Source organism: Capricornis sumatraensis, chromosome 2 (assembly GCF_032405125.1).
Source record: "Capricornis sumatraensis isolate serow.1 chromosome 2, serow.2, whole genome shotgun sequence".
NCBI lineage: Eukaryota > Metazoa > Chordata > Mammalia > Artiodactyla > Bovidae > Capricornis > Capricornis sumatraensis.
In genome coordinates, this window is record NC_091070.1 from 86,300,701 (window position 1) to 86,316,707 (window position 16,007).

The 16,007-nt window shown below is 39.4% G+C and overlaps 1 protein-coding gene across 2 annotated transcripts in view; it reads right to left on the reverse strand.

Moving 5' to 3' along the window:
* The window catches only part of MAP2K5 (mitogen-activated protein kinase kinase 5), a 261,252-nt gene that overhangs the window by 169,385 nt on the left and 75,860 nt on the right, over positions 1-16,007 (reverse strand). For both annotated transcript variants that reach the window (XM_068963925.1, XM_068963924.1), the window contains exon 9: positions 6,726-6,765. In XM_068963925.1, the coding sequence (XP_068820026.1) occupies positions 6,726-6,765 (40 nt within the window). The remainder of the gene's footprint in view (positions 1-6,725; positions 6,766-16,007) is intronic.

Below are 16,007 nucleotides of genomic sequence, written 5' to 3' on the forward strand. Positions count from 1 at the left end.
TAGTGTTGTTTCAGTTCTATACCATATATTAGAGCTAATATTGACCCTCTGTGTCAAGTACAGGGAAGCTTCCAGCCTGAAAAATTCTGCTAAAAGGAATAAAGCATCATTTAAAGCAGTGGTGCTCAACCCTGGCCTCACATTATAATTACCTTTATATCAAGGTACTTATATACAATAAGGACACTTCAAAAAAAGCCTGATGATGCACAGGCTTTACCCAGAATAAGGGAATCAGAATCTCTGGGGGTTGGGCCCATATCTTTGCATATTTAAAAACTTGCCAGCTGATTTGTAGTCCACAGTAAGGTTGAGAATCCCTTATTTAAAGTTTCAAAAAATGCTGTTTATTCAGTGTACAGTCTCACTACCAAATATCTGCATCTCCAGGCCCCCAATCAAGAAACAACATGATTCCACACAGCTAACCGAAACCTCGGAATGACCTAAAACGACCAGCCAAGAACATATCCTTTTCACAGAGAATCTTAATTAGGCTTCCATAGTCTGGAATAAAGTTGAAATTCTAGCATGATATTCAAGCAATTTTCCCAAAGTCTACCTCCAATCTGTTACTCCAGTTCCTTCTCCCCTCACTCCTTACCACAAACCTACTCTACATGTAAACCAGGTGACTGCTCCCAGCCCACATGTCCTGTGCTCTCCCCCAGTTCAGTCTCTAGCCCAGGGGCTCCCTCCACTCGAGGTGTGCTTTCTTGCTCCATTCCATAGCCACTGGCCATAAGACCTTTTCTATGCTTTAAACATAGCTTGAATGCCACCACCACCTCCATCAGGCCGGCCCTAAGGCCTTCCACCAGACCCTCTAACTTTCTCCCATCACACGCTGCCTTTCGCATTAATGCCTTGGCTCCTAAAAACTGAAGCCCAGAGAGTACAGTGGTTCTAAGCCTGTGAAGGGCAACAACTACGCCTTGTGCATCTTTCTCTGGTTCCCTCCCTCCGTACCCAGCACCCAGCACATGGTCTTAAACAAGTGGTGCCCACTGAGTGATGTGGTACTTAATTCTCTAAATAAGAAGCTACTTCTAGACAGGAAGGAAATGAATTGTTTGATTTCTGTAATTGAACTTAAAATCAAAGACATAAACACCAAAATGAATAAAATTGCCACACTGGCCTAAACTGTAGCGAGTAATAGTGTATTTGTGGGACCAATCCATTGCACTCTAAAAGGTCTTGATCATTCTTGAAATTTGCTTTAATCCAGAATAGTGGAGATTCCATAATGGTAAAAAAGTGAATAAAGTAATTTCTGGGAACTTGAGAAGGAAAGTAAAATCTACCCTAAAATGGAAAAACTGGAAAGAAAGCATGAGAAATACTAAATTTTTTTTGGAAGAACAAGGAAAGTATGAACTCCGTGAGTCTTCATGATTATTTTCTCTTCTCTTTAGGAAGAGCTCAATTTTTCAAACTGGAGAGAATTTGAACATGAAGCACTTCCTGGAGAAAGGGTTAAGTGAGAAACTGAAATACCTGAGTGCATTTCCTCTGTTCTCCACTACACCTCCAGGACAAATAAGGATGAGTTGTCAAGTTAAATATAAGCAGTCAAGTGACTGAATTATAATTTACTCTGTGCTCAATTTAAATTAGTGTGAGGCTATTAAAATATACAGTATAAATACGGCAATTCATCACAAGCTGTCATGGATGACTTCATTTATTTGCTGGAGTGGCACACGCTCCACTAAAGGGAAGGAGAGCAAAATCACAGGTCAAATTAAGCTGCTATTCTGTTTTAATTCGCTTATTTAATCTGTGGTGACATAATTGTCTTTTACAGTATGTACAACTCAGAAAGGAAATTTGGGAGGATTACAGTCAGTATACAAATGATTAATCAAATGGTCCATTTAAATGCTACTTTAAAAGCAGCAGAAACCCAAAGCAGTCAAAGAATGATAATCAGCATGTGCTACGTACAAGGCTAAATTTCCTGTACAGTGGGTTTTTCCCAATTAGAAAATATATAGTACAAGGGAATCTTTTAAGCTCTACTCTTTCAAAGATTTTATAGAATACATTAACAGTATAAAAAGGTTCTATTTGCAAAATGGCTAAGAGTATTTTTATTTGTTTTCTGCTCTACTTGTTTGCAATCATCTTGCTTAACTACATTTCTCCCACCACTGTCACCCCCCAAAAGCTAGTTAGAAACACGTATTTAGATACAGTCATCAAATAGTTATCTTCAAAATAGCACTAGTGACATTTTCAAAGTACTCTCTTTGAGGCAATTTTTTTTTTCTAAATTCAGTGATATAAATTAAAAATTCAGGGTACTTCTATTATTCCCAAAGTTCAACTTGCTTTTTATAATATCTGAAGTGATATTTTCCACCTCTGAAGTTTGAAGTGGTAAACACTAATATGCTTAGACACTCCAATAACCTTTGGGCAAAAAAGTCTAAAAAATAAGAACAAAAATTAGAAATATTTTGAGTAGGAAGAGAAAAGTAACAGATTTTCAAGGACTCTCATCTAATTGATCCCACATGACATTAAAAGTATGGGTGAAAATGATCATTTGACTTGGGAAATTAAATTTCCCTCATCATTCTGTGCAGGCATCAGAGCCCTGCAGGTGATTCTGGTTAGACAAGGACTGTGATTTGCTGCTCTTCGCAATCCCTCTATGACACTAGACAGCCTGGTTTCACAGCTGAGGTCACTAAGAGGTTCAAGTGACATGCTTAAAGTCACACAAAAGTCAGGAGGGGTTCAGGAAAAGATCAAATGTGCTTCTAACTCTTAACCTTTCATTTCAGCCCTTAATATAAAAAATGCTAAGAAATACTCTGGGTGAGAGCAATGAACACAAAGAACACTATGGGATATTTTGCTTGTGAACCGACCTTGCTTTTAGGATATTACTTTAAAACATGAATGAATGAACTAAAGAACAAATGAAACACTAAAGTTTATTTATTCAGTTAGTTGTTTTCAACAGATTATGTGTTGAACACCAAGTCATGACATGGCATGCTCTGTATTACACTCTGTATGCAAGGTTCTACATAAATCAATGACTAAGACAGGAAGATAACAAGACCTGTTCCCCACTTTCAAAGAGACTTCAGTGTACTAGGGGAAAATGTAACATGCATACTATTAGAACACCAGAAGTCACCATGTGATGACACCCATAAGGGACACTTTCAGAGAATCCTAGAGAGGTCTGAAGGAGAAGGGGGTAAGTGATAGATCTACCAGATGTGACAGGATCTATTCAAGTCAGCTCAAGGAGGAGCAAGCTTCGGAGCTGACCCGTGACAGACGTCGAGGATTTGGACAGGTTGGAGACACTGGTGAAGGCATTCTAATTAGAAAGAAATACATGAATGAAAGTATTGAAGTAAGAAAGTACTTGGGTTCCGATAAGGCAATGAGTTCAACTTAAAAGCAGCATAGAATTCAGACACATAAGATAATGCTTTAGAAGCAGGCTGAGGACGTATTGTGCAAGATCTTGAGTTCCATCCCATAGAGCTTTTAGTTTACTTGGAAGTAATGCAGAGCCTTTGAAGACTTTTGAGAAGGGAAGAAATGTACTATGCTTTAAGAAGCCAAATCCCAAAGTAGTCAACAGAAATACAAAACAGAGGTTAACAGCATGGACTTGATTGAGGCAAGACTTCCCTGGATTCAAAGCTTGTTTCCATTACTTATTAGGTGCAGGACTAAGCTATTTAAGTATTCTGTGCCTCAGCTTCTGCATCTGTAAAATGAGGATCCATAACAGTAATAAATGCAAAAGGTCACGGTGAGCTTTAAACATGGAAAATGTACGTAGAATGCTTAGCAGAGTGTTTTGTTGTTTAGTTCCTAAGTCTTGTCTGACTCTTTTGTGACTCCATGGACTGTAGCTGACCAGGCTCCTCTGTTCACGGAATTCTCCAGGAAAGAACACTAGAATGTGCTGCCATTTCCTTGCCCGGGGTGGGGCGAGGGGTGGGTCTTCCTGACCCAGGGATTGAACCTGGGTCTCCTGCATTGGCAAGTGGATTCTTTATCAGTCACCAGAGTAGACACTTGCTTGTGTGTGGGTGTGTGCTCAGATGCTCATTTGTGTCTCTTTGCAATTCCATGGACTGTAGCCTGCCGGGTTCCTCTGTCCATGGAATTCTCCAGGCAAGAATATTGGAACAGGTTTCCATTTCATACTCCAAGGGATCTTACCTACCCAATGCATCTCCAGCAGATTATTTACCACTATACCACCTGGGAAGCCCAGACATCTGCTTAGTATAGTACTATTGGACAGTACTATCTATTGGACTTCTGTAGCTTCTATTTTCAAGAGAACAATTTAAAGGCTGGTCAAGAGACATGTCTGCCAAGAGGCAAAAATAAGTGTATGGATTAGCACAGGGATCAGAATGGGAAAGATACTAAAAATAAATGAATAAATAAATAACAACAAAATGGAAAAAATCAACAGGCTTCCAGAAATTAGACATTAGCTAAAATAGGACAGTGATCTCTGAGAGATGGAAAACCAAAGAGATGAGTCCTATGACCAGCTTAGTGACTAGACAAGAGTTTTTAGTACCCATGTAGGGAGGGGATCCTAGGGGAGCTCAACCACCTCCCTAAGCTGAGAGAACTGGGAGTTCTGAGGAGGCCAAGGCAGCTAGAATTCACTGGAAGAAGAGCTAAAGGAGACAGCTGCAGAAAGCTGCAGAGGGCACCTGGGGTCCTTAGGTGAGTAATGATTAGCACATGGATGTCAGGAAACTACATGAGGCCAGGGAAAGAACCCCAAGAAAGAACCAGAAGAAACGATCTCCAGACCTTCAGACCTCACACTAGGCAGAGATTGTGTTCCCACCAGGAAGGATGAAAACCCTATATTTGCCAAAGTATCAGGACAGAGTATTCAGAAGACTACTGCTTCAGTCGACCGGGGAAAGTTAGCTCTAGACTAAACACGGGAAAATTCTGAAAGAGATGGGAATATCAGAGCACTTGACCTGCCTCTTGAGAAATCTGTATGCAGGTCAGGAAGCAACAGTTAGAACTAGACATGGAACAACAGACTGGTTCCAAACAGGAAAAGGAGTACGTCAAGGCTGTATATTGTCACCCTGCTTATTTAACTTATATGCAGAGTACATCATGAGAAAACGCTGGGCTGGATGAAGCACAAGCTGGAATCAAGATTGCCAGGAGAAATATCAATAACCTCAGATATGCAGATGACACCACCCTTATGGCAGAAAGTGAAGAAGAACTAAAGAGTCTCTTGATGAACGTGAAAGAAGAGAGTGAAAAAGTTGGCTTAAAGCTCAACAATCAGAAAACTAAGATCATGGCATCCGGTCCCATCAGTTCAGTTCAGTTCAGTTGCTCAGTGGTGTCTGACTCTTTGCGACCCCGTGGACTGCAGCATGTCAGGCCTCCCTGTCCATCACCAACTCCCGGAGTCCACCCAAACCCATGTCCATTGAGTCGGTGATGCCCTTCAACTATCTCATCCTCTGTCACCCCCTTCCCCTCCTGCCCTCAATCTTTCCCAGCATCAGGGTCTTTTCCAATGAGTCAGCTCTTCGCATCAGGTAGCCAAAGTATTGGAGTTTCAGCTTCAACATCAGTCCTTCTGATGAACACCCAGGACTGATCTCCTTTAGGATGGACTGGTTGGATCTCCTTGCAGTCCAAGGGACTCTCAAGAGTCTTCTCCAACACCACAGTTCAAAAGCATCAATTCTTCGGCACTCAGCTTTCTTTATAGTCCAACTCTCACATCCATACATGACTACTGGAAAAACCATAGCCTTGACTAGACGGACCTTTGTTGAGAAAGTAATGTCTCTGCTTTTTAATATGCTATCTAGGTTGGTCATAACGTTCCTTCCAAGGAGTAAGTGTCCTTTCATTTCATGGCTGCAATCACCATCTGCAGTGATTTTGGAGTCCCCCAAAATAAAGTCAGCCACTGTTTCCACTGTTTCCCTATGTTTGCCATGAAGTGATGGGGCCAGATGCCATGATTTTAGTTTTCTGAATGTTGAGCTTTAAGCCACCTTTTTCACTCTCCTCTTTCACTTTCATCAAGAGGCTCTTTAGTTCTTCACTTTCTGCTACATCACTTCATCGCCTGTGTGATGGTTAGGGTCTCTCAGAATGCCGTAAAGAAGGGAGGCAGACATCATAGGCTTTATGTTGTACACTATTGGGGCTGAGGGATGCCAAGATAGTGATGCATCAGGTCTGGGGTTCAACTTCTCAACTCCAGTGGCCAGGTGAAAGGTACAGTGAAGAAGCAGTTATAGAAGTCTAAGTATGAGGTATGTGAGCCTGATACAAGGCAAAGGCAATGAGGATGAGAACAGAAAGAAAGTGGCACATGCACCCATTTCAGGGGAAACTGCTGACAGGACATGGTGACTTACGGGATGTGGCAGATGAAAGAAAGAAAGAAGTGAACAACTACCGGGTTTTTGAACTGTAAGACGAGGAAGACAGTGGTGCACTGAGCAGGGAACATGGAAAGAAGCGTAGGAGACGATGAGTCATACACAGTGTGGGGATCCTGAAGGTCACAACAGGGCCAGAGCCTCCACCAGCCACCACCCAAACCTTAAACCACTTCACTTCCTCTTTGACAATACCTATGATTCAAGGGGTCGCGGTGGGAGAGAAAGCAGTAAGCATCACAACATTCATGAATTTCATAAAACTTATCTAGCACTTACCTTTACAGCTAGTATTTTCCCACTTGGGACATGATATGCTCTATGGAAAGAAAAAAAAATCATATGGGATTACTAAACAACCTACAAAATGGCTACGGACATAATATAAATCTGAATACATCCTCAGTAAGAGAAATATGATACTTTCAGAGAACACTAATAACAATGGTAATTTACATTTCTATTGAGGTTCATGGTTTACACAGTGATTCATTATGCACTACCTTAAAATACCTCTGAGTTAATTCTGGTATTATTATCCACTTTTTAGAGCCCAGAACTCTGAAGCATAGAGAAGGCTAAGCAGTTTATCAATAGTACAAGTTAGTAAGAGGCAGAACTAGACATCAAACCCAAGTCTTCTGGCTCCAGATCCCTTACAACATACAGTCACGGTATGTGGCGGTGTACACCGTACAGAGCCACATAAAATGGGAGGTTTCCCTTTCGTCTATCTCAATTATATATATAGATAAACTGCATCCCTACATTTCATTAAAATAATCTCAAAACACATAGCTTAAGATATAAATTCATGTAAGAAGTCATAGAGTTACAAGGATCAAGGATGACAGCTGTCTTTTTCTTAAAGCTAGCATCTCTCAATATTCTTCAGAAAGCTACAGAATGAGGCTTCCCTGGTGGCTCGGTGGTAAAGAATCTGCCTGCCAGTGCAGGAGACATGGGTTCGATCCCTGATCTAAGATCTCACATGCCACGAAGCCACTAAACCCATGTGCCACACCTACGGAGCCTGTGCTCCAGAACCTGGGAGCCGCGACCACTGACGCGGGTGCTGCAGCTATCGAAGGCCGCGCACTCTAGAGCCCACGCTCTGCGACAAGAGGAGCCGCTGCAGAGAGAAGCCCACGCACGGAAACTGGAGGGGAGCCCCCGCTCGCCACAACCAGAGAGAAGCTGACTTGGCAAAGACCCAGCGCGCCCAGAAATAAAACAAGTAAAGTCACACTCTAAAAAACCTTCAGAGGCCAGTTCAAATGATCAGGTACAGTGAAATATTTACAGTTTAAATCAAGCAATAGGAATACATTCATTTGTGAAAAATACTAAGGGGATTATGTTTGCAGAAATAAAATACCATTACATCTCATCAAGACTTTTTGTGTGAAATGAAATGTGTGCCCATGCACTGCACTGACTGCACCTTCTGACCACTATACAGAAACAGTATGCTTTAAATAAAAATTTCAAAACAAACCACATAACACAAACAAGCACTTTTTATGGCACGTTACTGGAGTGGGGTGCCATTGCCTTCTCTGTCATAAAGGTATAAAGAAACAAATTAGTTTGGAAGAACTAAAATCTTGCTCCCCAAAAGATTTTACATATCAGCCAAGATCAAATTGGTCTTCTCTTAATCCAACTAATGTTAAGGTGTAACTGGGGTAGGACAGATGTGGGTGAAAGAAATTTAGTTTCTCAGGAATTTCCCATCTTTACATGCTAAGCTTGCAAACTACATTTTCCAAATTTTACTGGGTAATGACCTAGCAGTAAACATTTCTCATTTCTTTTATTGTTTTAATTGAGATTTAACTGACATGCAGTATTATATTAGTTTCAGGTGTACAACATAATGATTCAATATTTGTATATACTTTGAAATAATCACCACAGTAAATCTAGTTTACATCTATTACCACACAATTACAAAAATTGCTTATTTCATAAAATAAAAGCAAAACATATATTCCATCATTATTAAAAATGAAAACACCATTTTCTGTCATTTTGGCAGAAATAATCATGTGGTTGCTCTGAAATTTTTTGAAAGCTTTATTAAGGTGTAATTATATATGATAAAACTCACTTGTTTTAAACGTACAATTAAAAATTTTTAGTACTCCAGTGTTCTTGCCTGGAGAATTCTGGGGACAGCAGAGCCTGGTGAGCTGCCATCTATGGGGTTGCACAGAGTTGGACACGACTGAAGTGACTTGGCAGCAGCAGCAGCAGAGTTGTGCAGTCATTAACAAGTGTTTTTAAAGTGACTGACTTACAAGTATTTGTAATTTTTCACATATAAAATGTTACAAATTCAGGTACAACTAAGAAAAAACATATATCAATATGTATATATATCCATATTTAGGACTGTTATAAAAAATTCATTCTGCTTCTCCTACTCGAGTAGACAAAGGTCAAGACAATTATGGAAGGGAAACTTAGCCTTTATTTTATCAATTAATTGTACAGAAATTCAGATATATCTCATTAAAGGAAAGGTAAGCTTATAAAAATCAATTATTCACTTTACCAGAGAATACTTTAATCTATACAAGTGTCTAAAGACTTTTTCTAAACACCAACCTCCCTATTATACATAAATACTATTCAATTATAAAGCTTAAATAATTTTAAAAAATGTTATACTTTGTATAAAGTGATACACATTTTCAAAAGTGGAGCTCCTGTATTATACTGGTTTTACAACAAATTACCATTTACTTTACTATCTGTGTTAACATTAGACTTTTACAGTGTATGAAACTACATGTCATGATTTAATTCATATGTCTGAACTCACACCATAAATTAATATACAAAAGCTTACACTGTGTTTTTTCTCAATGCATGAAAGAGAAGTTGTTGGCCTAACCCAATTTGAAGTGTGATTTGAAGGAATTTAGTTCGGAGAAGGCAATGGCACCCCACTCCAGTACTCTTGCCTGGAGACTCCCATGGACAGAGGAGCCTGGTGGGCTGCAGTCCATGGCGTTGCGAAGAGTCGGACACAACTGAGCAACTTCACTTTCACTTTTCACTTTCCTGCAATGGAGCAGGAAATGGCAACCCACTCCAGTGTTCTTGCCTGGAGAATCCTAGGGATGGGGGAGCCTAGTGGGCTGCCGTCTATGGGGTGGCACAGAATCGGACACGACTGAAGCAACTTAGCAGCAGCAGCAGCAGCAGCAACTTTATTCCAGACAATATAATACATAACATTTAACAATCATACACCATTTTTCTTCTCAAATTATCATAGTGTCTTCCAATGTCAACATTTAAAACACTCTATATTACAAAAACTGGAATGTAAAGATATATAATTGAATGCATACACAAGGACTCAAAACAGTGTTGTTACACTGGATAATGAGCAACACCTGGATATATTAGACTAATAGGGTGATAGGGAAATGATTAGCAAATAATCTAGTACATACTAGATACCATACTGGACAGTTTGGCAACTTAATTAGCTTATCAAGAAAGCTGATCTATTCCAAAAGAAGGGTCTCCTATTTCCAAGTGAATTAAAAGGGGAAACTTGATGATTTAATTATGATGCACGTTTATTCATCTGTGGAAGTTTGGGTTCGATTTCGAGAAATAAAAATGCTGTGTGGTTTGGTTTACAGTGCAATGACAGTACCAAATTAACATTTAATTTTCAAGAAGAAGTGGAAGACAAAGGCAATGCAAGGTAGGAGTCAAGTGTGTCCCTTAACTTTGCAAATGGCATTCTACCCAGAGACAAGGAATTTGTTTACTTTCAGTGGATACTGCATCTTAATTGTCTTGACCTTCCTCAACACATTAACTGTAAAGTGATTAATGAAGTTTGAATGGAGGCTCTGGTTACGCCAAAAGACAACTATACACCTCTGCATTGTTTTAATTAACAGCTAACACTTCAGATTAGTTTGCTGTTGCCACAGTAATTACCTGTTCCATTGAGTGCATGAAGGAAGCACTTTTATAAGTTACTTTTAGTACTGAGTCCTTGAGCATTCCACTTTGTGACCAGCACAGAACTTCTGGGAATAGTCCCAGCCCTTAAAATTGAGCACATAATCTATACACACTTTAGAACTGTAAAAGCTAAGTAGCCTGGTATTAATTTTTTGAGTATTAAAATAACAAGAAGACAAGCAAAGAGATCATCTATACTTTTCATACTTTCTTTACTTTCTCTTTCCATTTGGAACAATAGGTTCCATATGAATAAACAAAAAAGTTGGTACCAACCTTTAACTTTGGTGGTACAAATTCAGACAATGTATTGAGCAAGTCAGTATATTGAGTACTGTCTTATCTAATCCCGCCCTTTTAAGGTAGAAATATCTAAAAGCAAGGTTAAAAAACTTGTCCAAGCATACACAGTCAATGGCAAAGACAAAACTGGAACTGAGGCAGAACACATGTATTCTAGGAACTAAAAAAATATGTGGTAATGTTTAAGTTCTCTTAACTGCATTCTAGAGCAGGGAAACCCATAATTCAAAACTTAAAAAGGTGCCGCCCTATTTCAATCAGGCTAAGACCATCACACTAAACCTTTCCCAGCAAGGAAGCATTCTGCAACCACTGCCAACCTGTCAGGGGAGGGAGAGGAGGGAAAGCTGTATGCTCTGAGACACTGCCTGGGTTCTGATGCTAGCTCTGACGCTTAATGTGAACACGGACTGTTATCAAGCCTCACCTTGTCTCTCGTGCCTTAAGTCTGCAAAGGGGAAACTGGTTACAAACTTGTGAGGTTTAGTGAGATGAGCAAAACATGGAGGACAAGGCCTGGCACAGAGTAAGTGGGTGTTACACGTTAGGAAGCCAGAAAGTTTCCAGGGTAGTTGGGTGTTTTAAGAGTAAAACCACTAAAACAGACTGAAAAAGCTCCGTTTTCTGCTTCTGCAAATCTCCCTTATCCATAATACTCACTCTGCTCCACAAAACATCCTTCTGCCTCAGGCCCTTTCTACCTACATCTCAGCCTGGACCACCCTTCCTTCAATATCCACTTGACTTTTTCCATCACTTCCTTCAGGTCCAATGTTACTTCTCTGACTATCCTATGTAGAACAGCTCATTCTCTCTTTCTTTATTGTTCATAGAATTCATCAACACTCTACACAATTTATTATTTGTCTCCAACCACTAGAAAGCAACCTCTGTGAAAACAGGGGCATTTTGTTGTTATTGGTCTATATGGTATCTCCAGTGCCCAACACTGTACTGGGCAAATTTTATAAATATTTGTTGGAAGAATGAATAAACTGCCCTTTTAAAAAATTATTGGTTTAGATTCTAAACCTATTAATACCCAATTTTTCTTTTCTAACACACATATAAAAAACTATCCTGTAAGTATGACTTGGACTCATGAGTTTTCACACAGAGTATTTTTCCCTGTTCAGTTGCAAATATTTTTGTCCCATTATAATGTGCTACACAACCCATAAATTATTCAGATGTGTGTATTTTAATTCTCAAATGAATAAGAGATTTAATATTATTATTATTAATTTCTACACTAATTGTATTATAGTCAGAAAAAGTGACCTGTAAGTTACAAACTTAAGTGAGACTTGCTTTGTGCTCTAGTATATAATCAGTTCTTAAGTTCTCTATACCTCTATATCCTCTCAGTATGATTGATAAAGAGTGTTATATGGTCATGTGATCAGCTTGTTAATGATAGTGTTAAAGTCTTCTATATCTTTAATTTTTATTTGTTTCATCTATTGCTTACTGAAAGACAATTCTCCTACTATGATTGTGGATTTATTAAATTTTCCTTGTCAAGGTTTTTTCCTTTTGCTTTATGTATTTTAAGGTTATGTTATTAACTATATACAAGCTTAAGACTATTATATATTCTTTTTCTTCTATCATCATATAGTAGTCCTTTCTATCTTCATCCCTAAAAAAACACCCACAAAACTTTTTGCCTTAAAGTCTGCTTTGTCTTATGTTAATATAACCTCACTAGCTTTCTTTTGATTAGTTTTTGCCTAATATCTTTTCCCCAACCTTTTCCTTTCAACCTTACTCTGTCTTCATGTTTTAGAAACATATGCTAAAATAGTCAAAAATAGCAGATAGCTGTATTTTTTTAAGTTCCACTTGACCAATCTACTAACTGGCAACATATATCCATAATTATTGATACATATGGATTTATTTCTATCACCTTTTCCATTTACTTTTCACTTCTCTCCCTCTACTATCCTGGATTGTTATTGCTGTTTAGTTGCTAAGTTGTCCAACTTCTTAGTGACCCTACAGACTGTAGCCTGCCAGGCTCCTCTGTCCGTGGAATTATCCTGGCAAGAACACTGGAGTGGGTTGCTATTTCCTCCTCCAGGGGATCTTCCTGACTTAATCACTGAACCCATATCTCTGAAGTCCCCTGCACTGTGCCACCTGGGAAGACCCGATACATGTACACATATCCCCTCTTTTTGGATTTCCTTCCCATTTAGGTCACCACAAAGCATTTAAAAAACTATTTATTTACTTGGCCGTGCCAAGCCTTAGTTGAGGCGTGCAGGATCTTTTGAGCTGCGGCATGTGAGGTCTAGTCCCCTGACCAGAGACTGAACTCGGACACCCCAAAACGGACACTACAGAGTTCAGCCGCTGGACTACCAGGTGAGTCCCTGCCCCACTCCCGAATGATAGTTTAACTGAGGCAGTTGTTTCCTTTTTATCTTGTGAGGACACTACAGAGTTTAGCCACTGGACTACCAGGTGAGTCCCCTGCCCCACTCTTGAGTGACAGTTTAACTGAGGCAGTTGTTTCCTTTTTATCTTGTGAGGATACCATTGTCTTTCAGCTTTCTGTATTATTGGTGCAAACGTGCTATCTACAGTTTGCTGGCCAATAAATGCCACTGAAGGTTCTTGGACAGAAGAGTGGCATGATCAGACTTTAAAATCCTTACTCTGGCTGCAGATTACCACAATACTGCTTGAAAGAGCAAGGAGCCCTTAGAATGGTGTTACTCTAGTCTATGTAAGAGCAGGTAATGCGAATCTAGGCAGTGTTACCAGATGTGGAAAAGGGGACACAGATAGAAGACTTTGGCCAGATATAATTTATGACACATGGGGATGAGGAGGCTAAACCTAAAATTTCAAGTGAAGATCATAGAATTATGGTGTTTATTAACAGAAATAGAAGACTCTTATCTGCTGCTACTGCTGCTAAGTCACTTCAGTTGTTTCCGACTCTGTGAGACCCCATAGGTGGCAGCCCACCAGGCTCCCCGGTCCCTGGGATTCTCCAGGTAAGAACACTGGAGTGGGTTGCCATTTCCTTCTCCAATGCATGAAAGTGAAAAGCGCAAGTGAAGTCGCTCAGTCGTGTCCGACTCTTCGTGACCCCATGGACTGCAGCCTACCAGGCTCCTCTGTCCATGGGATTTTCCAGGCAAGAGTACTGGAGTGGGTTGCCATTGCCTTCTCCAGACTCTTATCTAGTCATCCTTAAATATATAATCCTGTACTTTTTAGCTTCATGAGAGCAGAGACCACATCAACTTCATTCAACAATGCATATATAGTATCTAGCAAAATACTTAGCACATCATAGATACTCAATATTTGTGAGATAATAAGTAAATGGTGTAGTCAGGAAAGGGGAGAAAGAAAAATGAAACGGGGAACTAACAATTTCTAACAGTCCATAGAATTATTCTAATTTCTATGTGTTGTATGTAACATAAGCCACATTTCACATAATAACAATAGAAACAGATGTGGGGTTATTAAGGTAGTAAGAATTCATGAATGGCAGGTGTAAGATTCAAATTCAGGTCTATTTCAATTTAATGCTTGTGTTCTTTCTAGTACAGACAGAGTATACACAGGGAATGATTTGAAGTAAGTTTACTTCAGGATACTGTGAATGTTGAACATGGAATTCAGAAGAAGAATGTACTAAAATTCCACATATCATATTCCCTATCCTAAGGTTTATGTTTCCCTATCTTGTGGTTGATGCCAATTCATCCATTGGCATCAACTACTCTGATGTTTTATGATATGTCACATGTTGCTGCTAATACTATTTTTCTTAAAAAGTGTTATATAACTTCACTAGTATATGCTTCATTTAACTATACTGTAAACACTAATTACCAAACAATCTGTAAATTCTTAATATAGGGTCTGTATCTTATCCTATTTTATTGCAAGTTTCAAGTCAGGGTCAAGGTCCATTCTCTTCACTGCTATATCCCCAAATTCTACCAGAGTATTTGACACCCTCTTCGCTCACATACCTAGTTTTTGTATTTAATAAATAACGGATATCTCCAACTGTTAAGCACAATGGTGGGTATTGTGGCTGGGGTAGAGAAGAAACCAGACAAGGTTCTTGCTTTCCTGGAGCTTACTTTCTAGTGGGGCAAGACTGACAATAATCAAATAAATACACAATATGTCACATAGCAGAAGTGCAACAAAAAAGACTAAAGGTAGGGATATAGACAGTGATCAAGATTAGGAGCATTTTAAAAAGATAGTATAGGTAGGAGGAACTTAAGGAAGGTACCTCTCATTCAGTCATATGTGAGCAGTAAAGGGGCACACCATTTAGACAGTCAGAAGAAGAGAACTGTGGGCAGATGACATGTTGAGTTCAAAGCCTTAAGGTGGAAGTGTGTATTTGACATGTGTGTGGAAGTGGAATAAGAAAGAAGACGACTAGGTGTGGGAGACAAAGTCAGAAAGGTAATGGGAAGACAGACTGTTTAGTACCATTTAGACCACGGTGAGGTCTTTGGCTATCATTCTGAATGATATAAAAAGTCACAGGGTCACGTGGAGAATTTATATTCAGAAAGATCATTTTGGCTGTTGGGTAAAGAGAATTCTTTGTAGGAAATTAAGGACAGAAACTAGAACAGTAGCTGGGAGGCAAGAGATAATAGATGCTTAGAATATGGTGGCAGGTCAGAGGTGGTCCGCTTGCTCAAACAGCTTTGAAGAAACGCCAACAAGATTTGTGGGTTAATATAACGGATGGTCTGAGAGAAAAAGAAGAAAGAAGAATGACTGAAAAGTCTCTGTCATGAGCAGCCTGTAGGACGAAGTTTCCATTTGTAAAGATTAGAAAAACTAAGAAGGAACAGATTTTAGAGGAAACGTCCACTTTGGGTAACTTTGAAATGCCTAAGACATTCAACTGGTAATTAGATATGAGTCTGAAGTTCAGGGCAGAGGACAGGACTGGAGATATACATTTGGGCTTCATCAACATATAGATGATATGTAAAGCCATGAAACTACAAAATCTCACTTGAGACTTTTTAAAAAATATTTTTATTTATTTATTTGGCTGCATTGGAGAAGGAAATGGCAACCCACTCCAGTACTCTTGCCTGAAAAATTCCACGGATGGAGGAGCCTGGTAGGTTACAGTCCATGTGCAGAGTCAGACACGACTGAGCAACTTCACATTCTTTCTTTCTGTAGTTCCTTTTGGAGAAGGAAATGGCAACCCACTCCAGTGTTCTGGCCTGGAGAATCCCA